The 26,708-nt window shown below is 43.6% G+C and overlaps 1 protein-coding gene across 3 annotated transcripts; it reads right to left on the bottom strand.

The window, feature by feature from the left end:
• Positions 1 to 369: 369 nt before the first annotated feature.
• LOC124178735 (netrin receptor UNC5B-like) lies at positions 370 to 26,623 on the bottom strand. Of its 3 annotated transcripts, XM_046562322.1 has the most exons (12): positions 25,947 to 26,623; positions 17,699 to 17,985; positions 11,632 to 12,048; positions 10,156 to 10,437; positions 9,585 to 9,752; positions 7,964 to 7,999; positions 7,155 to 7,319; positions 6,921 to 6,962; positions 4,560 to 4,697; positions 3,936 to 4,433; positions 2,540 to 3,473; positions 370 to 1,431 (listed from the first exon to the last, which is right to left on the bottom strand). In XM_046562322.1, the coding sequence occupies exons 2-12, from the start codon at positions 17,802 to 17,804 to the stop codon at positions 1,260 to 1,262; spliced, it is 2,958 nt and encodes a 985-aa protein (XP_046418278.1). In that variant the 5' UTR covers positions 17,805 to 17,985; positions 25,947 to 26,623; the 3' UTR covers positions 370 to 1,259. The 3 variants fall into 3 exon arrangements, with proteins under 3 accessions (XP_046418278.1, XP_046418287.1, XP_046418295.1); XM_046562331.1 differs by lacking the exon at positions 7,964 to 7,999; XM_046562339.1 differs by lacking the exons at positions 7,155 to 7,319; positions 7,964 to 7,999.
• Between the last annotated feature and the right edge of the window lie 85 nt (positions 26,624 to 26,708).

Below are 26,708 nucleotides of genomic sequence, written 5' to 3'. Positions count from 1 at the left end.
ACTATTAAATAATTCAGGTATACAAGAATATTTTATTCGTTGAAAGTAACAAATATACAATCTTTTCAATGATGAACAGTGTAGTTTAAATTAATATTGTACACAAACTAAGTTACTTTTATCGATAAACATTCAGAATGAATTCCCGACAACATAGATACAATTCTGAGTATCAGGTTTACTGTAGTAATGTGAATAAAAAAAAAAAACAAAAAAAAAAGCAATAATCATTATCATTATCATCATAATAGTAATAGTAATACAAAATTATGAAATGCAAAATACCTTAACGGCAGTAAAAAAAAACATGATCAGTGCAAGTCAACAAATAATTTTGGCACGTTTTTTCAAAACGAATAACATTCCTCGTCTCATAATATAGTATACTCTATAATAAATCCATAATTTTCCGCCATATATACCCAATCGTCAATTTCTTTATTTCTTTTTTCTCATCTTTTTTTTTTAATATTATTTACCTCTTTTTATTTCTTAAATAGTTTCCTGTAAATATTTTCATCTAAACGCATAGTTCTGTCTCTATATTTATTCGTTTTTTCGATTACGTAACATTTCATATAGCCTAAATTCATGCCGTTTTGATTTCACTATATGTTAATATACATAATATAATATCGTATTGTATAATATCCAATAATCGCATGTTACTTTCGTCTATATGTACAAGCAGTGTGTATTGTATCACGCACAGTTAAGGCAGTGTTTTAAATCGAGTCCTCGTCACCTCTGCAGTCTCGATTCACGTTCTTATACACGTTACACGTCACCACAAACGTGTATTATTAGATTGTATACCAATAAATTTGCTCTAAATTACAATTGCAAGCAAAATTTTTTATTATCATCTCCCATCAACGAAAAAGTACATTCGTTACCTCTCCGTTGTTTTGTCAATCCGAAAAAGTGCATCGGCCACTCATTCCTTTCCGCCAATTTTTAGTCCGTACACGATTCACTCCGTTCGAAGAGTCTTTCTCTCCGTCGCATTGTATCACCCGTTAGCCAGAGGCCATATGCTCGCTGTCATTTTCACAGATTTCTATTTTTCTGTTTATGTAAATTTTGATAGAAATCGATAGCACGTCTTGATACCTCTCTGATGACGGCGTTGAAACACTCGAGGTTCACCGTCCCGGATCGCGTCTCGAAGTTAAACATAGTCATATGCACTTGAGTGTCATTTCACAACATTTCACTTCTGTCACTAAACGCGTTTATCACCTCGTTTCACGAGCACCTCACAGCCATGGTCCAAGCTGGGCCTCAAGTATCGTCGCGGCATCTGTCCGTCCCATAACTCTGAGATGATTCAATAAGTCGGTGACTGCCGTCGGCTCGCGGTGTCTCGCTTCCCAGAGGTCCAGGATGTGTTCCGTGGGGCTGGCCTTGGTTGCAAAGTAGTTTATATACCTGGAACACAACGGACGGAAGCTGACCTTAGCACGGAATCTGGTCTGGCCAATCTAAACAAGACGCGCATCCCACGCACAATTCCGTTCCATTTATATCATAGACTTCGAGTCAAATCCGAAGCTGAACCCTACTCAATTAATCTCGCTCAGGCATGTTGATGAAAAAACTTCTACCGAAAACGTTTCGAGAGGCGGCCCCAGCTCGCACCGAATTCATGATGGGAATACATTTTCAAGTTTCGCTCACACCGACCACCACGTCTCTCCGGCAAATTTATACCTCGGTGTTGATTCAGAGGAAATATCTACCGGTGAAAAAACAATCGGGTATACGAGCATATCTAAATATTTCACCTCCGCGAAATCGAGGAAGCATAATTGATCTCCAAATAATTTATCACGCGTTACTAGAATAATTATGTACTTTCGACGGTATATTGATTTTCAGACATTCGCAGAACTTTACGATTCGAACTCTATTTCTTCGACAAATAATACGAAGTTGTTTTTTTTTTTTTTTTTTTTTTTTTGAAAGTTAACGGATCTCATACCCATGAAAAGTTTCATGTGAACATAAACATTGAGTACTGAATGCGTCGTTGTTGCGCAGCTGCATGGTGATCATAAAACCATAGTTGTCACTCAACGGATTTATATTCCATGAATTGCGAATGGTAGGATTTTGAAAGTTGATATAAAAACTGCAATTGCTAGGCACACTATTTGCCTTTAGAGTAATCATTTTTCTTTATAACCCATGAACTGATGCAAGTATTTCTAAGTGAAAGTAATGAATTGAAAGAAGTGACTTTATGCCATCAAATAAGTGGCTACAACCCAATTCCGATCTAAAGTGAAGTCAGTAATATAAAAGACCTGATGAAGTATTTTTCATGGTTGATTTAAAACAAGTCAATAAGATCCAAAACCAATAATAGCACAAGTTAATAGCTCAATGTCCATCCTATTAAAAAAACACCAATCGGAACTTGTAGTTTTTCCGTTACAATTATGCCGTGTCGAAAAAATCACAATTTTACATCGCACAAGGATAAAAAAAATAACATAGGTGTGCAAGAAAATTCTTTCAGATCAAATTGACTCACCTATCGACTTGAAGTCTCTGCGCTAACATTCTCCAGTCGTTCCCGAGGGCATTAGGCGGGTCCAAGCACTGGCACAGCTGTTTCCTAAGGGACCTGGTAAACCTGAATGGTCTCAGAGCAGCGGAGTCGGTGGTCGTGTTGTTGGCGTGTCCACTGCTGACCACGGTAACCTCTCTCAATGGTCTGGTCACGCTACCGGAAGAGACGAGCTGCTTCGCGCCGTCATAAACGATTCTGAAGACCTGTCGCGTGTCGGAATTTCCCTGGCAGACAAGGAGCTTGTAGCTCCTCGATGTGGAGGGTCCGAACGCACCGTCCAGGGTGAAAGAGACGTGCTGCCCGTTCTCTTGACAGTTCCAGACTTCCTTGAAAGAGATCTCCTGGTACTCGGTCGGAGATTTGCTCTGCCACTCGTTGCCCACTTCCTCCATGCTGATGCAGAGCGACTCCCCGTTGTCCTGATAGAGCAGCGTCCTGGGCTTGTCCAGGAGGTAGCCTCGGATCTGTGACTCTCTGTCGGTGATCGTCTTCATGGCAGCCTTCGTATCTTCGATGGCGTAAACCCTGACGCAGCACTGGTTTCCCTGGCTAGCGTAAAGCGCCAGTCTCAGCCTTTTGGTCGCTATCGTGTTCTGGCTGCTTTCACCGGCCAGAACATAGCCCCTCAGCTGCTCGGTAACTATGAAAGCCTCAGCGTGGTCAAGCTGCGTGAACAGCGGGGTATTTATGGTCTCATTTCCGAGGGTCAAGACGCGGGTCCAGGTCACTTGCTCCCCGGACACTTCGTCGAGGTCTATATTAGACGCCCATACGCTCAGCTCCCATGTGCTTGGGTGCAGCATCGCGCAGTGCTCGAACTGCAGGATGACAGGCTTGTTGAAAGATGCTGACGAAGGACCGCAGGTCACTACGGCTGACAACTGAGTCACTCCGTCTAAAGAGAATCACGTCATATTTGGAGAAGATAGTTTTCGGAGTACCGATACGAAATTCCAAAACTTGTGTCGATCATATTCATCAACATTGAGATCGATTTTACAACAATAATTATCACAATCTGTGGTGGGTATATTTATAAACTGAAAAAACTGAATCTATTTAGTGCTTTCGGTTTATTATTGCATACTACATCAAGAATTCGACGGGAAAGATTACTTTATTCATCCGTCTCAAATTGTTCTGTGGATTTTTTCTGAAATAAATTGAAAATGGAGTAAACTTTGAACTCGCTCACTCGGATAGTATCGAATGTCTGAAGTCATAATTCCAAAGAACACGCGTTCAAAGCAATAAACCTAAGGGTGAAGAATAAGGTGATAATCAAGTCTTGGAATTTGGAAATCGAACTTCTCTCGGTTTCGCGTAATAAAGCCTCGGGCACGATGAAAGTGCTTACCAGGAAGTCTCGGCCTAAATCGATCCTCGTTTAAAACAGCGAGGTACAATTCTTCACGCAGGGACTTTGGAACTGAACCCTCTGGGACTGACATCGAAATCCCGGCGTCAGGAAGGACGAGTAAAGCGCCGCGAGTGTTAACGATTGCTCTGGCAACGTTTCCGGTCTCCAGTTTCGGTAGCCTCACCGTGTCCGAGGCGACGTTATAGGTCGAGTCCGAGGATGGGTAAGAGCTGGTCACGCTGTTCTCACTATCCGAATGGATTTGCTTGTCGCTGCAGGACTCCTGGGTGGATGTGCTGGGGGTCGGGGACATGGGGGATGGTTGAGGGGCGATCGAGAGGTGGGGGACGTCGTAGTGGTGCTCGGATAGGGACCTAGACATGGACAGTTTCGGATCGAAAGGATACTCGTAGCAGGCCGGAACCGTTGTGGCCGTGACGTCTGGCTGCAAGCTCAATTTTTTGTCCTGATCAGGAAAAAATTCGGGCTGAAAGTCTGCAATATTGAAAATTGAACTATGGTTTAACGAGGGTCCGATCGGTTTACCGCTTTATCCGAACTGCAAACTCGACATTCATTTTTTTCCCTCTACATCCCCGCCGGAGGAAACGAATTACTTACCGTTACGTGCCATCGAGTACAAGGAATGATCGCGACCCTTTCGCCTCAGCAATCTTGCCAAGAAAAACGCAAGGCCCCCGATCACGATACAGGCCACCGTAAGGCCCACGTAAAGCGCTACGTCCATCTGCCGATTAGCTGAAACAGAATACGATATCCATACTCACGTTGCTCAGGATCGCTGAGCTCATTCCGCTCCATTTCGTACGAAACGAAGCCACATATGTCTCAAGACTCCTATAAGTCCTGGGTCAGATCTTATCCACGAGGGATTGTCGCGCTTAAGCAAAACGGAGGGGAAGCTTTCGCGCCGAACTACTGAGCACCGCCGTGCTCCATTGGTTCCAAAACCATTTTCAACCCTGGTATCAGGTGGGAGCGTTTTCCTCCATTCGCTGAAACGAGTCTTGCAAACGTGGTTTCTGTCGAAACTCGGTAAACTTCATCGCATCGATCTTATCCGAGGTGAAGTGACTTTTCCTGTAGTGAAATAGATCGGTATACCTTGCATTTCGCCGAGTAGCATGCACATAAATCTACTCATTGTAAACGTGGAAGTGAACGCGGACGCTTCGCATACGTGTTTAAGTGGTTTTTCTCCGTAGCTGATTTATATGACATACCTACTTGTCTTTGTTTGGTTTTTGATTTGAGACAAAGAAACACTGACAAGAACAAATAATGGGTACGCCAAAGAATCATCGCAGAGCTCGATACGCAATATAATATAACTTATGATTTCACCAAGAAAACTTAATGCCGTAGACCTTTTACATAAACTTATTCTTGCATTTTCAAAAGGAGCTTTACTTAGAATCTATGAATAAATGATCTGAGAACTTTCCACTCCCGTTAACCCGTAGATCCATAATTCACGACCAAGAATTTCACCACAATTGTGCAATTTTCGTAATCTGAAGTGGGGAAAGTACGGAATGGTCATTATGCATCAATATATTACCCTTATCCTTCGATATATACTCATCTACAATTCTTAATCGTTGATTATTTGCATATGTGATTAGTTTCCGCAACGGCGGGTAGAAAAAACGTACCCTCGTCTCAGTTAGAGGGCGGTGGTCTTCCAATTACATAATTCTCTTTAATACCAGTTACCCGCAGGGCAGACCGTATCGCGTGCAACTTTGATGTATACCGCTCGATAAAAACACCCTGTACCAATACGTATACGTGTACCTACCAGTAACCAGCTTCGACGATTTATAGACCCTACCTACGGTCCGTCGAAGTCGGACCACGTCACGCAGGAAAAAATCGACGCACTGACGGTTTTCAATTGTTTATCACATGCACCGCTACTGCTTCCCAGATTGACAGCGAGGGGTCGCTCGTCACAATTAGGCCGGTTTACGTTCTGATTTTCAATAATTAACGAGCCCCGTAATTAAAAGTAAATATCAACCAGCGGAGGGAGCGAGCCACACGGCATTCACGAGCAAATTTCGTTCAGTTATTAACGAGGCCTGATTAATAAAGCCCCGGGTCGTTGAATCTTAAAGAAAATTACCCCCCAATCTGTGCAAAGTACCGTGAATTATTCCATTTGTTTGTCGAAGAATTGGTTTCTTTTTTCTTCTCTGGTAGGTTTCATTTTGTATTTTTTCTCACTCGTTATTTATTCAATGTATTTGATCACGGCTGCACTATTTATTCTGCAGGCACAACCCCGTGCATATCAAAAATCACTATTCAAGTTCAAATTTCAATATTTAAATAACTAAAAATATGTATATTGACGCAGGACTTTGACAAATGAACGTAACATTGTTTAGACGTGAATCATATTGGTACCCGAAACACGCTTTAGCCAAGGTCCGTAATTTGATTGTCGTGAATTTTCCCCACTGCACGACACTTTGTAATTAAAAGTAAATACGAGGTCCTTGAACCTCCGATCTTAGTTTACACCGTCAAGTGATTACCTATTCAAGCTTCCATTTTCTTCAACCGTGGCAGTAATCAAATGCAAATATTAAACCTTTGGTTGAATAATCCGCGGGAAATCGTCACGGCGAAAATTTCATACGGAGGTGAATTTATCCGAACAAATTCAAGCTAATGACGAGCGACGGCTCTTCTCCTCCCGGCCTTGCGGTTCCCTTTAGGATTGAAGCTAGCAAGGGGTGATATGACGAAGATTATATTTTATCTTATCGACTAATTCACCGCGCAAACGAACCTCTGGGGATTGGATGACGCCAGGGTGGCATAAATTTGAATGCCATTGAGGAGCATGCGGCAGTGCCCCCCTTTTGCAGGGAGTCTCCACCAGCCGCCGCGCGATAAGAACATTAATCCGAGTTATTGATAGGAATTATTTCCGTCGATCGAAGTACTTACCTTCTTCGGCTAGCTGAGCACCTCCGATCTTTGCACTGCCAACTGAAAAGCGAAAAATATTTTCGCGTTAATTTCCGTTGTACTGCACGCGAGCTTAAAGATCATTGGGCGCGAAACGAAGAAGCGATGAAAGGGGTTTTAAATGGAAAACGGGGGTATAATTTCGCGGGCGAAATGTCCTCGCTTACTGCGCCCGTTGAAATAGGGAGTCCGGAGATCAAAGAAGAAACTCACCGTTGCACATTCCGCCCGTGCAGTTGGCCGCACTGATGTCTCTGCCCTGACAAGGCCTTCCGCCATGACTCGGCGGCGGGTTGTCGCAATATCTCCTTCTGGTATATGAGCAGTCGCTTCCACATACCGACCAGCTCGACCACGTGGACCATCTCCCGTCAACAGCTGTCGAGGAAAATGTTCAAGGTATATTCAGTGTGCGGTCTTCGTGTATAATGTATCCGATGTAACTCCTTTGCGATCCGGTTCTCTATTTTTCCGGCAAGTAGCGGTAGCGGTGCAAGGCAACCGGCTTCAAAGGGAGTCGGAAATTTATTTTCCTAAACGTTGGAGAGAAATACTGGTAAAATCTTAACGAGCGGGGTTGGATATCCAGCCTCACTTGCAGGTGTTTATTGTTAACGCGAGTGAATGGATCGCGATGGTAATAAGGAGCGCGGGGTACAAAGGCTTAAATAAATTGACTCCCGTTGGCATTGTGTATCGCGTGGGCGAGGCCCGCGTGCAACGTGCTTTGGCTCAACCATTATCATCGACAGCGCCGGTAGCAGTGGAGTTGCCTAACCCGACGATCAGTCAGAGTTGAACAGAAGCCCGTGTGGGTATAGACCTTGAGAAATGATGCTACGTGATTCTCGGTGGGCCGTTTGCCGTGTGAACAGTTCCGTCACGAAGCTCGGATTTCATTCGTTCATGTTCAACCGACCGAAAAAGCCGGGAGCTGTTTCAAGCCCTCCGGCTTACCGTTACAGTTGGCAATTGCTCGTCGAAATACGCGGACTCGGCTACCGTTTGGCTTAACCACTTACCCAGGGTGTTAGTGAACTGATCTTCTATCGCTCCGGCTGCTCCGTAAAATGAATGCATTGTGGGACAGATAAGCAATGTTACGCGTAGATATTATTCATTATTGTTGAACTTGGTTGAAATATTGCAAATCTGGTGACTTATTCGACCACGTATCACGTAATTTATTGAGGCTTTGAAATTATTCCTAAGTCTTTTAAATCAAGTAATGCTCTTTAAAGCAAGTCTAGCAAATATTGGGATAATTTTACTGACATATTCTATTTGCTTTAAGTAAATGAATCATATTTCCTTTATTTATTTATGGTCAAATTAGTCCCGAGGTAGAAAAGTACTGCTCTGACAACATTCGGATGGGTATTGAATTATCAAGTTATGTCAGTAGTAACAAACCAGGAGTTCAATTCCTCGAAAAGAAGAGACGAAGTTGTTATACGACCATAGTGCGGAAAATTCTGAAAGTTATAACTGAGTATAATGTGTATAAACTAATAATGGGAAAGTCATTTTTCCTGTAATTTTGGCCACTGCAAACTTTAATCACTACCATTCGATGTTTTGCGAGTTGAAAGGTGGCTTTTCCTTTCGCCATTAGAACTTTCTCGACCGATGAAAAATCTATTCGCTGGATTTTCAATTTTTCAGTTCTATTCTGAAATTCCCAATACATCAAGCATTTCCGCAATGGCCTGTACATCATGTTACAACACGACGAAACAAAAATGATTGCAGTAGCTAAACCTGAATTGCTAAATCAACTGACCGAATGAACATGTTCGCTTTAACACACAACGCTTTGTTTACTGATGGTCAGTAGAAAAACACATGAAAGAGGGAAAAAAGCTCGATTGGTTTCCCCCTTTTCGAAACGATCACCTTCCTTCGTTTTTCAGCCTGATAGACCGATCGAAGAGTGCGACGCGGAAGGTTGAGGATAGCCGAGGGAATGATATGTGCAGACACGATTGGAAGTTGGAACGTCCAATTACACCTGTACGCGAGAGCACCTCTTATTTTATTAACGCCGGTCGGTGTGTCTGAGGGCGACGATTCAAGCCTGGAGGAATTTAGTTGGCGCAAACACTCGTGTGCGGATGGTTTCCAGGAAGCATCGTTCAGTCGAGAGTCGTCCTGCGGTCCGGCAGACTACAAGTGCAGAGGAGATGCACCAACGGCAATTCCCGCCGTTCTTGCAGCGGCTCAGTGAACATGCATTGGCTATAAATCAACGAGTATTCGCAAAGCAATCATCGCGTGGTGCAGTCTTTGACAAAACCTCGCTCATGCAATCTCCCTCAAACCCATCGGCACCCGCATTTGCAAAACATGAATAGAGGAAATTGCTATCAGCCAGAGGAACCTGAATGCAACCATGAACATTGTAGCGCGTTCTATACCGAAGCTCCGTCCATCTGACAAACTTCTGGTCCCTTTACCGGAATCGGAGTTCTTATGAGTCGCTCTCATGAGATGGAAATCCGACGCGACGATCATAAGCATTCACAAGAACACACGCGTTCGTTGCAAGCTTTCGAAATTGGACCCCCAAATTCTTTTGCCAACCGTATGACGTCGAGAACATGCAGATAGTGGTTAATAATAAAACAGACAATAGTCGCTCACCAGGGCATACAGTGTTGCAGTCGTTCGTCTGAATCGCTGGACCCTTGCAGTTATCGCCACCATTTAGCGGTGAAGGATTCGTGCATTTCCTTGTTCTTTTCTGACCAACTTTACCGCATCTCGAGTTGCAGTCTGACCAGGCCGACCAAGAGGACCATCCGCCGTTGACTGAAACAGAGTAGAAAAAATTTCTCGATTCATTTGGTTCATTTGACTTTTGGAATTAAACGAGGATCTCGTACGTCAGATTTCTTCTACGGCTAAATTCTCGTAAAATGCTCATTATAGACAGGCGTAAAAACCTTAGGTAGTTTCGGATTTTCTAAGTGGTCTGAACGGTGTGAATTCAACCCGAGTGACTTTCACACGCGCAGAGTCCCGCGATATGACTCACAAGAGTGACTAAAAACATCGCGGTCGTAATTAAAGGCAATTGCTAACGAGCGTAAGAAAGGAATTACGAAATATCTAATTAAAAATCATTTGCTATTTGAGGCCAGCGTTTCCAATGGCCAAGTGAAGCCCTCTAACGTATCGCAGTAAAAGGAATGAGAAAATTTTGACTGCTTACCGTAGACAGTAAGGCTTGCAGGATCACTCAGTCTCTTCGCAGCAATGTTCTCCGCTACACAAGTGTAATTTGCTTGATGACTGAGCTTTGCCTGACCCAAAAGAAGGTGTCCTTCACTCGAAATAAGCAAGGTGTCCGTCGGGGCATCCAGCTTCACTCCATTACGGAGCCAGTCCACTCTTGGCGGTGGGACACCTGCGGGTGGAACGCAACGGATCTCCGTTCCTTGACCTACTTCAACCGAAACAGAGTACGGCGGGGACTCGAATTGCTTTTTCAAGTCTGAAACATGAGGGAAATGGATTTTTCCAATTAACTTCACACTATCCAATGGTGATTATCGGGGTGTAGAAAGATGAAGATGTCAACAGTGTGATCTGGGGTTCATTTTCAGTAAAGACGATAGAAGTGGTTCAAAGGTTTCCAATCATCAAGAGCTGGAGTTCCAGTCTGAGATATTAGTCAAGCTGACGTGTGGAAATCATTCCATTTTCAAGGAAATCGAGTAAGGTCAGTTCAACGGACTGCTAAGGTCCAGTTTAGTCTGTAAAGCAGCGCTCGAAACTGGCATTCATTAAAAATCTAAGATGCTTAACTCGAATCCGTGATGGTTATCGGAACCAAGGGCGGCCGTTTACTGCAGCGTCTAACGACGCATTAACGTTTCAGCATCGTCATCTGAGGACCGGTGGCTCCTCAGCGGACCGCACCTCGGGTCCGAGGGAGTCTGTGCAGTCTGTGGCGAACGTTAACCATTAGGTTAATGCATACCTCTCGTATAATAATTACAAAATGACTGTGCAGGCGGCGGTGCGCAGACTGGTGACCCGTCATCACGAATATTACGATAATGACTGTGATTAGATACGAGAGCAAAGCGCGACGCCCGCCATATTTCTTCCTACTCTTCCTCTGTCGCATCCGCAGATAAGAGCAGCGCTTGGATTTAATCGGCTCGACGAAGTAATTATTGTAATTACGGCTACCGGAGCCCCCAGCGCAGCGTGGAGCCGGGATCAACCTCTCTCCTCTTGTCCATTGCTGACCATGCTTCATCTCACCCACATGTTCTTTGAAGAGATTTTCACGTCAAATGACAATATTCTTTTTAGCCAAAGTCTCGTAGTCAATTGACTGTTCCACTCCTGGATAACACAGTATGTATTTCATCAAGTTTCATAAGTCGTATAACGTAGTGCACCAAATGGTTGAACATTCCTGAGGTCAGATGGGCACTAGACTTCAGGATTTCACAACGTCAAAAGACCGCATCACTTTAATTGACTTAACGTGACATTGCAAGAAATTTCATGCGAAACTTTACACAACTTCACGTGACCACAAGTGACCTATACGTGACCTTACCTGACTTTTTGTGACTTCAAATATCATCGAAGCACTCTTGTCTATATTTTTGTCTATAGATATCTGATTTTATGAACGGTCACTTCATTGTAATATGTATAATATACTTACAAGCTACGTCCAGTGAGGCAGGTTGACTCGTGATTTGCCCTGATCCCGACCATGCAACACATTCGCACTTGAACTTGTCCTGACCGAAGTACTCCTCGACCTGGTTCCTCGTCACGTCGAGTTCCACTTCGACTATCCTTGTCCCCGTCTGAGGGTCTACAAAGTCTGACGGCCGGGCGCCAACAGCACGCTCTCCGTTGCACAGAAAGTATATTTCCAACGCTTTTGCAGCCCTGCAGTGCAGCGTCGCTGGCTTACTCTTCACCACGTACGAGTCCAAGGGCTCAGTTAGGAATACTGGTAGTGAATCACTACCCCCCGAAATCAGTTCAGTGTCGGTCGCGATCGTTGCCGAGGGTATGTCATCCTCCTCCAAACCGTAGGCTCCATCGTCTTCAACGCCATCCTGATCTGCTTCTGAAAAAGGAAAAAGAAACTTTGGTTGAAAAACTTTTCGCGAATGAAGTAGTGGAAATGAAATGTTCCTGTCCGAAATGGCTGATCTGTCGGTTCGGGCTACTTTTCATACAAGTTTTTTCAAAGTCTAGAATTATATATTCCAAAGAATACTGCGCTCCAAAGGGGAATCTGCACTGTCTGCAGTGGTTCACACGATAGACCGGTTTTTGGAATATAAATTTACCCGCAGTGATAGGCACTCGGGTAGGTGATTTGATATTCCCGGATAGAGAGTAGAGGCAGAATTTCCGGGGGCCTTATAGTGGCAACGTTAGGTTGAAAGCCCATGAAAATATATAACGGAGTCCAAACGGAACTGGACTGAAATTAGGTTTCCATCGAATTTCGATAACATGCCTGCACGTCTGTTTGTCCGCCTCGTCGACGGTGGCGATCACCGTTCATGAGCCCATGAACAGGAGAGAACGGACATTGAATAGCACATTATCACGCGCTTCCTACAAATTCATCCCTGCATGCGATCCATTCGCGTTCGCTCGGAGTTCTTGTTAGCCTGGATGGACATATCCGTCTAGTTAGTCGATCTGCGGTACGAACAGCGCACGTGGATGGGATGGAACTTGCGGACAAAGCTGTACTCGGAGAGAACCAAACCAGGAGCGGGAGGGATTCTGACATTGGATAGCGTATCTCTGCCACAGCACGGAGAGCCGTAGACCGCGGACCACACACGACGCCTCTTAATTAACAAAGGTACGTCCTACCGCAAGAGGTAGTCAGTCTGTAGGAGGAACGGAGCCTTTGGGATGGGGGTTTGTGGGGGACAGAGGGAGATCAAGAAACAAGGCCTTTCTTGTTTCCACTGAAGTCTCACGTCGTTCTCTTTTCGGCTATACCGGGGTTTGTTTGAAGATCGTCCTAGATGGTACTTCAATGACCGAATCACTTTGCATTTATTAAGGGTAGCAATTGTTTCTTGCCTCTCAACGATCACTTGCGGCTTCTTTTTATTTCAACTCCGCGATTTAACGACGATTAACTTTGTTATAGCTTCTGAAGCGGGGTACAATGCCTACATACATCTCCTGTTTTCCGAGGAACGGGGTCGAGAAATTGTCTACTCATTTTACCGTGGGAAAACAGAATTATTTGCTACTTTATTGCCTTATAATTTTAGCAAATTCACTATCAATACATATGACTGGATGTTCTGAATTCAAGTTCAAGTAAATAGATGCTTCAAGTGTCTGCGTCAAATCTTCGCTAATCAGTTTTCATACATGCCACATATGACATTGCAAGAGATGATCCGGAACTAATTCTGAGGTTAAAATCTTCTGGTGAATCTTTTAAAATTACAATTTTATATAAAAAAAATTTCTGTAACCGCAGCATAAAAAGGTACGTACGATATTTTGTTCAATACATATTTTTCAAACTGCGAATAAAGGCATATTCAAATATATCGGTACCTACTGCTATTTCCTGGAGAGTTAATTAAGGCAGCAGGATCACGGAGCAAGTCAGGAAATACTCTTTTAAAAACCTTTCGAACGATGCAGCCAGGGTCTTAGAGGCGTCCCAGATGGTTGATACTTGATAGTAATTCCCTTCCAGTCTTTGTCTCTTCCTCTCTTTAACTACCACCGTCTCTCTCAGCTGGCTTGCGTGGTCGAGACAAAAACACGAACAAAACGAGGAACACAGAGGCGAAGTAGCTGAGCTCGAAGACGCGGTAGATAAGAGCCAATTTGTAGGGTACGCTTTGTCGATCTGGCTTATATGCGACGCGTTGAACCGCATGAATCAGATTCGGAAAGCTTTTACGGTCTGCAATAAATTAATGATGACGTGCATGAATGTACCGGTCCTTTCAAAATTCATCGCAGCTAAAAACTGAAAAAAATATCTCCCAACCGGGTTGGAAGTGTATTTTGCACCAACTTTTGTGGGATTGATAAATTTTTTGTGGAATAAATCGTCAATTTTTTCCGACTACTGCATTCCCTACATCAAGATTTTTTTACAGCGTCTTTCAGTGTCTTGACGAAGTGAATGAAAATATTTTTTTCATGCGCTCAAAGAGCAGATTGCAGCTTCGCTGAAGTTAGTGAATTAAAGAAACTCAAGCCTCTCTCGGGAGATCAGTTGAGTATCCCGGCACACCGGAGCTCGAATTTTAATTTATGCGACTGTTCTCGGTCAGATTTCGAGCGACACGAGAACAGGAGAGCAATAAACCTTAACTCCGTTGAAACTTGGTCGGCGTATATTACGTTAGGTTCAGGGCAGAAGTTGAAGCTTGAGCTTGTGTTGGATATCGTCTATAGAGGTGTGCCTAATTCTTCATGAGCCGTTGAGAGAATTCAGGCGGGTCTAGTAGTCGGGGAGACGGAACCGATTACTATAATTAAAAGTCGCGTTCTTTAATTGTCATATCAATGTTGTATCGTCATTCAAGATAATCAGGCACATTGCGGACAATTGCGAACAGGAGATTAATTATCCCGATATATAATACGTTTGTAAGGTAAGCTGAGAGCCTTAGGACACGATGAAGATAGCACAAAACGTTTGCGTCGTAACAGCCACGGTACCTACGTTAGGCCGTGTAATTAACCGAATAACAGAATCAGATACAAGCTAGTCATGCCTAACCCCTGGAGTGCGCCAGGCTCACTCTGATATCGAAGGACCGATAACATCGATCCTGGCCGTTGTACAACTCGAGGAAGTTTTTTTTTTTTCATAAGATTGTTCATTTTCCAATTAATTGCTAGCAGAACATTAACGAACTTGATTTAGATGCATGAGGATTGAGATATCTTGAAATTCAATGTGTTGAATCAAATTTATGCAGATAATGATAGTAACTGTATAATTTGAAAACATGTACCAAACTCCAGACAAGCAATTTCCTCATTTTTATAGCATTAGATCTCGTGACAATTGATGCTCGACAAGTTTGAATTTACCGTAATGGATTGTAGAAATGATGGTCATGAAATACCACAACGTTGCGGAAACTTTTTCAAACAATATAGTGCGAACGATGGTTCAATTCGTTGAACCATCCGACAAAATGAATATTCTTTGCTATCAATTTACCTTGACAAATAAACTTTACAGATGCATGCCAAAGAAGACAAGAGCCATAAGAATATTTTTCTGGAAATTTATACGTATGTGAACGTTATTATTTTTTGTAAATGTATGATTCAGAATAAAGTGTAACTATACAGATATCAAGAAAACAGATGGCTTTGTTGGTATAGAAAATTTCATCTCTCACAACTCGAAGTATAAAAAATAGCCATACTCGAAATAAACTAGGTACATCATGTATAGTTACTGTGGAGTTGTGATACCTAATCGCACCGCTTCTTATATTGGAATTATATATATATATAATACACACCCACTTTAATGCATCTGGTATAAAGTTTCGTTTTAAGTCTCGTTCGTCGAACAAGAGTCTTAACGCGTTACCGCGTCACGACAGCGGCTTCCGTTGAAAATCGCTAATTCATTTCTACCGAGACTTTTATGAATTCGTTTGAGCCGTTCGCTCGTAAATAATGCATAAAGTTGCTGCTTTACTTTATTGTGTGATAAAATATTATTCGTGCAATTTGAAATCGTTCAAACTCACTTTCACTTCTACCCGTTGTCTTACTATTTTCCCAGATACGTATACAGCTTAGATGATACCATTCACACCGCTTGTAACTGTATGGTGGCCGTAAATAAGGTCTTTCTCTTTCTCTTTTCTTATTACGTTGAAAGCAAGATAAATAAGACAAGACGAATCCGTAGAGATTTCGCAGCGTTTCGAAAGGTATCAAGATTGAACGGGTTTCTTTTTTCCAAAGCACGAGGGAATAACCCTTATTTTTTCTTGCCCTCCTTCAACGTCACGCTTAGTGCATGCATATATGCACCCACAAACGCGAACAAAGTTTTGCGATAATTCGCCTCGGTTTGCGACCGGCTTTGCGTTTGATTTATGATAATTAAAGCTGACCCGACCTTTCATCGGATGCTGCACGACTTTGCAGCGAGCGCAAGAGTCTCGTTTCGCGAAGAACCTTCTCCTCTTCCCAACAGAATGTTGATGAGACCACGCTGCGAGAGGAGAAGCGGGGAGGAGATAAGGAGACGCTGCGTCTCCTGACGAGATCGTTGCGCCCCGTAACCAACCGCGTAATTGCTTGCCTCACAATTTCCATGCAGTCACGCGTTATCCACCAAGCAGTTATGTATTCATTAATTTGTTCGGACGTTGGAATTTCTACACCCCGAAAAAACACCCCTGGTTCTTCGATTTTAAAGCACCGACGGTGCAAAGCGCAGAAAGAGAAAGGATGGACAGAAAAACGTATGCCTCGACCTTATGCACTCAGTTTTCAAAATCCACGAATTATTTTCATTCTGCTAGAAAAAAACTTTCGCAGAATTTCAAGCAGCATGTTCAACAGTTGCAGTCATTGATCTTTACGTATGGCCCATGACAGCATTAAAGATTAACGTATTTGAACAGTGGCAGAGATAAGAGACGAGAGTGAAGACTGAATTCTAGGACCACAAGGATCCCAGTGAAAAAGAAATTTAATGACAGTGTGGGTACTCATAGAACCAATCATCCCCTTGCAGATAGACTTACTTTTGCAAAGAAAGGTAAAACCATTCATCACTCGCTCACGACAATAATTAGTCGGCTCCTCATTATTTCTCATTTCTCAGAGGCGGTTTTCAAACCAGCTCACTCGAGTGATCCATTATCAGTCTAGGTCTACGACTTGCGATTGGACAAAAAAAATTTTCTTCGAATGTATTATAATAACCGCTCGGAGGTTCGGAGAAAGGCTTTCAACTAACTCTCTTTGCGCAGGGTGCATTAAGTTGAGAAGTGATCAGAAGGTGCGAATGTGGCTAGTGAATGCGATAAGTGGAGCGACTGATGAGCGCGCCGTACTCGCGGTGCGTTAATACACACATAGTGCAAAAGCTGACGGACAGTGAAACGCGGGGAAATCTCCTGGGGCCCATTTATCACCGTGACGGTATAAATTAGAAAGAGATGGACAGCTTGCAAATAAAAGGTTGAGGCTCGGTCGAAACGTTTGAAGTGTAGCCACAGTTGAGGGACCGGAGATGATTCCAGAGGCTGGAAAATAGATCGACTTGGGAAATGAAAGGATAAGGTGTCTGACGGTTGTATAGTTTGGGTGACAGTAAACGAAGACAAATCGTGCTGCTTGAAAAAGCGGCGCAGGATGTTGTATCTGGCGAAATTCTACTCAAGGCTTCAAGACGGGCTTATAAGCCATGGCAAGCATATAAATGAGAGTATTCTGATTACCATTGCGGCATTGACTTTATTTTGGCACACATTGTCGCTCGGTTATAACAGTTATTCGCTTCGCCGTTGCCACTCTGTAAATATTGTGAACACAATATTCACGCCTCACGAGTGTGGCGTGACAGATTTCTTCAACCGATTATAAGCCTACAGCCACTGAGTTATACCTAAGCTCGATTGTCCGTGAGGTTGCTGAATGAGGCTTTGTGCATAAAAAGAAGAATGGAGACTAGACTTGAGCTAGTGAATTGAATCGTCACCGTAAACCCTGTTGTAGCTACTCACCTTCGACTGAGCTGAATGGATGAACCTCGGGCAGGACGAGGAGAAGGTAGAACACCAGGAAGAGAGAGGACAATCTGGGCTTCATCGTGAATGCCAGCGTTGTCATTTCTTCATTTTCAGTTCAATTCTATAGAAGCAGATTGAACAGTCACTACCAACCACTACAAGTGTCACTGCTCACTGCACATCGCGTTGTTTGTTTGTTCACTTCAACACCGAGAAACAGATTTGGAATCAACGTTGTCGAACTGCACCGGAAGAGCAAAGTCCGTCCTGGATATTTCTATCTGTAACAAAAAATTTCAAGAAACATCGTGAGTGGTTTAATTATTTTCATAACCAAAGGGCTGACAATTACGTCAAAGTTCATCCGCAAGGGAGAGTTAATTGATTTGAATCGTGTTAATTGAGGGTGTTAATTGAGCTTCTCGGCAGGAAGGGAACACACTTTGGACGGTGGGGATTGAAATCATGTCGTTCACGGAGTAACTTCTGAAGCCATTCATTGATTGCTGAATTCCCCTTTTTCACATTCTCTTTCTCGTCTTGGCAATAAAATCTTGGGTTGCGCATTCTAAAAACGTACTATAACAAGGCCACCACTATGCATGTAGCATTCATCGAATCACCATAAAATCCTTAACGATTTTTTCCCTTTGCAGATAGTATAAGCTTCCGGACAACGCAGAGTGATTTGCTTAACGGATGTGAAATAAACTTAAACTGTGGTTGAATTATTTGTGTAGCCATCCCATGGCCGCTCAGCTTGGAACTAATATAAAAGTTTTGATAGCACAGCAGAGCAGGGGCAACGGGGAGAGGGGTGAGAGAACGGAAAATTCCGTGTTGATGATAAAATTGCTAGACGGTAAGTTAAAACCCCGCAAATTGAAGTTGCAGAAGCTTTGACAGTCTCGCTCTACAGAATTATAAGCAAGAGTACTCCTTTGACCGTGATAATGCATGCGAAATGTGTAGGAACCGCGTTATCCCGAGTTACCCGTGCTCGCCGAGTCTCGGAGTGTAGTGCGCTGTATGTGTATACGGTACACATGCATATACAATTTTAGCTCGTCTGAATATTTATACAGTCGCGGTCCGCGCAGTGCAGCGATGCCTTGCGGCAGCTGGTACACCCCCTGTTATTTAAATTATTTTACTTCTGCTCTTCTTCCCCACATTCGGAGCCCCGGGTAACCGGGATTACTTTAATGTTCGGCGCTTCGGCGGAGAACTGGAGTTTCCAGCTCCCCGGATATTGCCGTGTAAAATAGGTGTTACAACCGTTTTGCCCTGTAGAAGTCATTTCGAGTAGACATTTCACGATTCTTATTCCCTCCTCGATTCCATCGCACCACCGATGCCTTGACGACTTTCGAAATTGTATACTCACGTCGTAAAAAGGTATATAAGACCCAGTGGGTACGCCGGGACGGTGGCACGAGCACCGTCTCGACGCCTGCGACTTATTGCCGGTAAATTGACACGCGTTTACTGTATACACATGTAAAATAAAACCGGTTAAGTCTAAAAAATATTTTCAAACTGGTTAATTTCTTGTGTCAATCGGCCCGGCGTTCGAAGGGGACCTGAAGTCAGCTGATTAGAACGTTCTTCTTCTGCCTTGTTGTTACAGAGAATTTCCCTATCTCAAACAAATTCTCGATCCTTCACACTATTACCTCGTTTGACTTGAAAACTAAAATTAGGCGGTTGGAATTCTTGTTTTCTCATTTTTTCTTTCTTTCTTATTTGCTGACTATGTACATAACTAATTGACGCAGCGCGTGTGTGAGCCTCGAGCAGGTGGTAGACCAGAGCTGCGGAATGGCCTATGTATATGAGTCGTCCCCACCAGGTGCAGTGCGTGGATTTGACGAGTTCAAAAAATTTCCCGCACTTGTACCAATTTAGTTCGCGGCGAGTGAAACCTGTTTGATGGCGAGCTTTACGTACAAGGTACTGGCACTAATTTATCTCAGCCTTATCTCAAGCTCAGCTTTAATTACCGAGCGAGATAATTAACGGTACAGATTACATCTATCGCCTGGGTTCGTTCATTATACTATCCCAATCAAACGCGACTTTCCAATCGAATTCAGGTCACGTCACTGTTGTGCCAGGACTGATACTTTAATCGCATGCCTACCAGACACTGATTATCCCTGCGTGCTAACCAAACTGATCGTCAATCGACATCGTCTCTTCGACTTGTCACAATACCTGCGCATCCGGAGATACCAATTTACACGCGTCGGATCAATGAGCTGTCGTCTAGTCAACGCTCAAAATACGTCGAACCGAAACATCAAGTGTCTCCATCTCAGCCATTCGACAAGGTGGATACGCTCTTTGATTCGGCTGATAATTTCCAGACGCGATGAATCTAACGCCAACCGTCGAGCGTCGACGTTGGCATTCACCTTCATGAAGTTTCAAAAGATCGGAACGTGTGACAAAACCCTCACCGGCTCTTGTCGATCAATAATTAACCGAGACGAAGGGGTGCAGGCTACACACACGCTCACGTTCAACAGCAGCTGATGTTCCTTTCACACGATACCGGGGCGTTGCTGCGAGTTGACAAATTTTTTTGTCACACAGCCTGACGTTGTTCTGAGCTCGATATTGCGACAGAAAACAGTTTACCTTAACTTCTCTTCAACATAGCTACGGCAGTAATGACTAAAAGGTGTTGCACCAGTCCGTGAACTACGAGGCAAGGTTCAAACTGGCTGTAATCCGAATTGTCCCCGAGTTCCATGCTGTGCCCTTCCAAAAATTTTGGAGCGGTTCTGAGATATAGCCGTTTATGGACAAGGAGCAGCTAAGGCCCGCGTGACGACAAAGCATCTTGATGTTTGTGAAGAAGAAGAAGAAGAAGGCGAGGCTAGATGCAGCTGTGACTTCCAACGGCGAGCGTAATACGTGGATAATGTGTGTCCCTGGGTCCGGCGGGCCCGAATATGAACGGCAACAGCATTCATAGGACGTGTAATCTATGAGAGATCTGAAATATCCCATCAACAGAGATTCCCCATTGGTTAAGCCGTTGATCCAGGATTAAAACTCAATTTATAAACGGTTCGCGGTTGTATTACGTACTCAAAAGCTTAAAATACATACTCCAGAACAGCGACGGCAGCGGTAGTGCCATTGTGTTTCATTGGACACATGGCATTTCACAGTGCAGTTGGCTCGAATGGCCAGCTGACTCTCGGTACAACAGCCACGGGGCCAGAAAGCTGCCGCGGCTTGGTTCCATCTACCGATCGGATCTGATATCTTTCTTCCGATGCAAACCGCGCTGCTCGGCTATTGTAACACGCAAATAGGTACTTCCACTTGTCCCGTAACAATAAAGGCACCGAAGGGTTCGCCGAATCGAAATCTCGTTCGAGAAAATCCAAATCTATATCAATGAATGAATCGCTCCGGCGTTCCTCGATCCAAAATTCAAATTTCACGTGCTTCAAAGTCTCTCTTATTGTTAGTCCCGGCGTAAAAAAGGGTATGCTGAAATTCACATACTGTATTGTAACAGTTGGATCTACTCTCTGAGTACAAGGATCGGTCTTATACTGTATAGAATATTGTACCATGCTTGTTGAGAGAATTGTGTTATAGTATCAGAACAATCACCGTACTGTTACGGTAAATCCAACTGTTACTTTACTCTGTATATGAATTTTCAGTAAACCCAGTTGTTTCCCAACATGGCTATGGGAAAGATCTTAATAAAAACCATCAAACCATCAAACCCTTTTCTCCCTACCTGCAGGTATACAAAATCAGGTTGATAAAAGGAACGAATTGGCTACCGGTTTTCGGCTGACTCTATTCAACAGTCGATATTTTCTTCTCGTCATCTTCTCCTTCTTATTCCATTTTTGTAATCCGAGAAGATTACGGGGTGAAATAAACATGTCAACCATGGGGGCTGTGGGTTAGCAGCGTCTTTATGGACCATACATTTGTCCCGTGGAGGTTTCTTCTCCACCGACCGATTTCGTGCAGATAACGTCTTCTCAACGTTGTCACGAGCAGATGTGGCCAGATGTGTCCTTAAATCTTCCACACTTACGTCTAAATCTTAGATCCTAGGATACAGTTATCTCGAATTTAACGCCTGACGGGTCAGCAGAATCTTTTTTCTTCTACTTCTCAGTACATTTCACTGTCAGACGAGACGGTGCGTCCAAGGTTTATCGTTCAAACCTACCGAATTGAACGAATCGGTTATCCTCGCGTAGTTGCAAAAGAAACTCGGTTCACGTTTATGTATAAAACTATATTGAGCCGTAAAAGTTGTCTCGATGTTTGTGATTTGTGCCTAGATTTTAATGCCAGCTTGATTAGGTCCAAATGGTTTTATAGAAACAAAAATATACTCATCCGAACAGGTTTCCTATCTGTCCCAGCTGTAAATATGTCTCGCATTTACGGTGGGCTCATAGTTCCTCACGTTTATATACGTGTATATACATACATATTTGTATATATGTACATATTTTACCGTTTAGACTACAAATAAATAATTTCACGGCTGCATGTGAGTTTGATCAAAGCTTCTGGCTCTTCGTCCGCGACGCCGACAAAACCAGCGGAGCCTGAACTGAAAGCAGCAAGACGTCGCGACGCGACGCGATGCGTCTGAAAAACACACAAACATTCAAACGGATCCTGAGGGTGGAGTTTCGGGGTTTCAGGGGAGGAAAATAAAAATATATCATTCACGCCGGAACCCCGCTGGGACAGACCTAGGAGAAGAACCTAAAAATCTACAAAGCGCATTCTCATTTCCCATTCATCTTTCCATTTGATTTGACCCCGCAGGTCGAATTGTCGGCATACCCAGACGCGGCTTAAATCGATCCTCAAATTACCCGGGCGTCGCAAGTATGCATGCGTGATCAAGAGACTCGGTAGAGCCTTGAATAGACAGCTGAAAAAGAGTGTGAAGCCACTTAGAATTCTTTTTCCCTGCACGCGTGATACGTTGTTGAAATATGCGTTACATCGGCGACGAAACGGGGAGAGGAAGACAAACGAAGAACGAATCAATGAGACCAACGATTTAAGACGCATGAACGAAACCAAGATGGCGACGCGCATGCCAATGTCCGCTGCCGATGGGGGAAATAAAAAATTTGTGGAAACGCAATCAATGAGATCATTCACGATGTATGAATTTTTATGCTCTGACAGACGACGCTCTTTGTGAACTACTCGAAGCTGGAGAAGAGCTGCAGTGGCAGCAGCGGGAGCGCAAGAAACCACCATGGACGACAAACAAGTCGGACAAACGGAAAAAGAAGAGGGGAAAGAACGCGAAAGGAACTTGCACAAGAGGGCTAGCCCTTGACTGCTATCCATTGATACTTTTATTGTCAAAACCACGGGAAACCATTCAAGTGTGAATTGCCAATTCCTCCATCATTCGAGGTGCGTACGTTTCGCCTTTGTCGAGTACGCAGGTAGCCCCATGTTCTCACGGAATACACCGACCAATATCCGAATTCTGATCTCCTCAGCAGATGTGGCGATCTAGTCACTGGCGCCAGGTGCATCCTCACGGACGTTCTCGATTTCAATGAACTTCGCGTGTTGGAGGGCGCGAGTATCGAAAAGTGCCTATCGAAGCATCTCAAGAGGAATCTTACTGGAAAACCCCAGTAATTTTTGGAAATTACTCGTATTTCAAAGCGATGGTCGATTCTTGAACGATTTCAAGTCTGGACATACGTCGTTTTATTTTAGACAGAGCTTGTACAAGCTCATATCTATTGAACACTGTTTTGACCAATGCCAATCTTCTATGCAATGGATATCTGGAACTCGTGTGGGTATTCGCTTGCATTGTCTTTCTTCTGTTTTCTGTCAAGGTACGATAAGCGCAAATCAATCATCTCTGTGATCGAAATCTTCTTTTGCAATGAAAGGAAGAGACTGAAGTTAGCAACGTTAACGTAACGAAACGAGGGGGAAAAAAACTACAGTTTTGCAATTTTATAGTAATTGTAGAAGTTCAGTTTTCTAAATATGAATATATTTTTCCTCATTATAATTTACCATATCATCAGACATTCCTAAAATTGCGAAATAACGATTTTTCCCGAAACGTGAATCGTTAAAGTAACGTTAACAACTTCATCTTTGTACAGAACAGTCACCTAACGGTCTTTACTACATAATTCTTTCAACGGTGCTGTTAACGTCTCTGTAACACATTTCCAACTTGATTCTGTAAGATTTTTAAACATACTACAATTCCCTAAATTGAATCCATTTCATCTTTGAGGTGATCCTAAAACGATTCTTCCATTTATTGATACTATTCGCCCGATTGCGTGGACCAAATGAGATTCTAATTGGATTAGAGTCTTCAAAATGTGATTTCGTTGCCTGAAATTATCGTCGCTTTGGAAGTGACGAGGGCTACTTTGCATGGGCTCGAACCTACCGAGGGTGTGAAAATCCGGAGGGTGATACTGCGTGATCCAACCTCACAGATTTCCGATGCATTGTCAACGCAACTTGTCTTCCGCGGCATGGCCTTGAAATACCGAACCCTTGAAGTGTATTATGTGTACCGAATAACGGTTCAACAGTCAAGATTCATGACGGAAAAGCAAATAAAAGAAGATCAAACACCGGGAGTTGAAATAAAATAGTAACAACCATGAGATTTAAAGAGAACCTTCCGCGACGCAGCGTAGGTATATCTACTCCTACTTCTCGCCGGCTTTCCCGCGCTGGTTTGCCGCTCAATAAATTTCACCCCGCGTGTGGGTGTTATTTCGGACTTGAAGAAAAAAGGAGGAAAGTGAAAAAGGACTCTTTTCTGCTTCTTCAACCGTGTCTGTCCCCGTATACTCGATTTTCTAATTCTACATACGTGACCTTTTTCCAAATTCATTCGGCGACGCACATCTAACGTACTTTCGACCCCCCCCCCCACCCCTCCCTCACTACCTCTCTCTCTCTCCCTCTCTCTTCATCTATCTATCTGTGTATCTTTATTTCTCTATTTTTCTATACCGTCTCCCGAGTTGGGGGGGGTTTTAACTACTCCGAGCTATCTTTAAGAGAAGAACTACGTCTTTTTAACCGCGCCTATCTTTGCACGCCTATCACGTCCCAAGCACTTCCTGTTTGGCACGCTCTTAGGGGACCCCGTAGGCGTGCTGTTTTTTTTTTTTTGTTTTTTCTCTATTCATCTTTCTGTCCCGAAAGAAAGAGACAAACAAAATCGAAGATTGAAAGAAAAAATTACAATTTCATATTTCGATCCTTCTTTTTCCGCTCCCTCCCCTCCCTTATACCCCCTTCTATAGCTTCCTAATTTACATTTCGTGCGGTTTCGCTTCGGACTTCGGTTCAATTCGAGCGCGTACCGCGTTCAAAAATCAAACAGGATTTCCGGCGTGGCGCGTGTAAAATCCCATTTGTATAATTCTATGTAAATTGTACCGGATTTATTGCGTTTGACTAGCGCTACACGGTCAAAGGCTTAGGCACCCTCCAAATCTGCAAACGGTAGCCGCGCCGATGGACCATACCTGCGGAATTATCGGCTTTGATTTATCACCCGGTTTTCTCCGCCTCTCTCTCTTTCAATACTGCTTTCACGCATTTGTTACGCCAATATGGGATCGTCCGCTGTATCATACGGCAAACACCGGCCTAATTTCATATTCCCGCACGAAATCGCAGCTCACGTAACGATTATATTATTTTCAACCCCTGCTGAAACGACAGGGGAAAAGACTGAAGCGGGCCTCTTTAATGCGTATAATACGTTTCCTGGAGACCTAGAAGTCTAATGGACTACTATTCTTTCTGCTTTTTCTATCCCTCGTCTTTAAGCAACTCAATTTTCTACGCCAAGTTAAAACCTCCCGATACGCAGGCGATGATTATCGGAGTTGAGAAAGTATAGGTACGTTTAATTACCCCGGCGCAGAGATGCATACTTTACCGGTAATTCTCGTCTTCGACAGCTGCGTGACCCCGACCGCGATAAACGAGGCATTATACATACATATTTTGTTAGGAAACCTTAGAGAGAGAGATTCGTTGAATTTTAATGCTGTGCACATGATGCCGGTCCTGTTTTACAGCGGTAAAGAAAGAGAATGAGAGTTTTCGGATGGGAAGGAGATACATAAGCGCGGTTCACTTTCACCTCATAATTACGTGCGGAGAGGGGTGAGAATATTTGCGTTTATAATGGGGATTTACTTACACAAGCTGTGAGCAGCCGCCAGATAGAGTATCCATTAATTTGCTCGTGTATTTGTCGTACTTGTTTCAAATAGGTATCACTTCACTGAGAATATTCACTTCTCACGTCTCGGCGTGAACACTGAAGCACGTGATTTCCCATCTACCCCTGTCTATCGTTCCCTCAATATTTCATCAGTGCAACGCGTCGTTTGAATTACGCGCTTATTGTCGGATCATCTTGGATCTTTTCGTCCGTAGCTCCCGTTTCAACTTCAATAACCGAAGCAACGCGTCGTTTTCCTCACCATCGGGAATGCATAAAATCGACGACTGCAATCCTTCGGTCTTCCTCGATCTTCTTCAAATTTATATCCATCCACTCGCGTTATTCGCTAAACCGAATCAAAGCACGCTTTGAACCTCCCGAATTTCCTTCCATATAAATTCAGACTCAACTTGTCCTCAGTGAAAAATAAAAAAAAACTAAATTCGGATGTAAATTTCTTCGAGTAAAAGAATCGGAAATCACGACGATGAGTTCAAGTCTTTTTCGAAGATAAATAAACGCGAGTAGCGATCGACGATTGGCGGCCAACCGAGGTCTTCATTGCAATACAATCAACCCTTGGTGCGGCACGTTTGAACGCGTTAGAGCGCAGAGCAACCCCTCGAACGATGTTAGCATGCGCGTCCGCCGCGGCAAACTGGAGCCAACTGAATCCCGCCAGGGCAACCGAAGCTGACGGCGCGGGCCGCGTGGCGGAATGAGGAACGGAAGAGA

The sequence above is a fragment of the Neodiprion fabricii genome, chromosome 1, assembly GCF_021155785.1.
Source record: "Neodiprion fabricii isolate iyNeoFabr1 chromosome 1, iyNeoFabr1.1, whole genome shotgun sequence".
Lineage (NCBI taxonomy): Eukaryota > Metazoa > Arthropoda > Insecta > Hymenoptera > Diprionidae > Neodiprion > Neodiprion fabricii.
The sequence above is the reverse complement of the archived record's forward strand: the minus strand, read 5'-3'. Positions and strand labels throughout refer to the sequence as shown.

What these genes read in the sequence shown, in the direction of transcription:
- LOC124178735 (XM_046562322.1), bottom strand. Translation starts at nt 17,804, where the DNA reads ATGACAACGCTGGCATTCACGATGAAGCCCAGATTGTCCTCTCTCTTC. An exon ending in TGCCTCACTGGACGTAGCTT is followed by an intron (nt 10,438 to 11,631) that starts GTAAGTATATTA and finishes CTCATGTTTCAG; the next exon opens with ACTTGAAAAAGCAATTCGAG. An exon ending in CAGAGACTTCAAGTCGATAG is followed by an intron (nt 1,432 to 2,539) that starts GTGAGTCAATTT and finishes GTTGTGTTCCAG; the next exon opens with GTATATAAACTACTTTGCAA.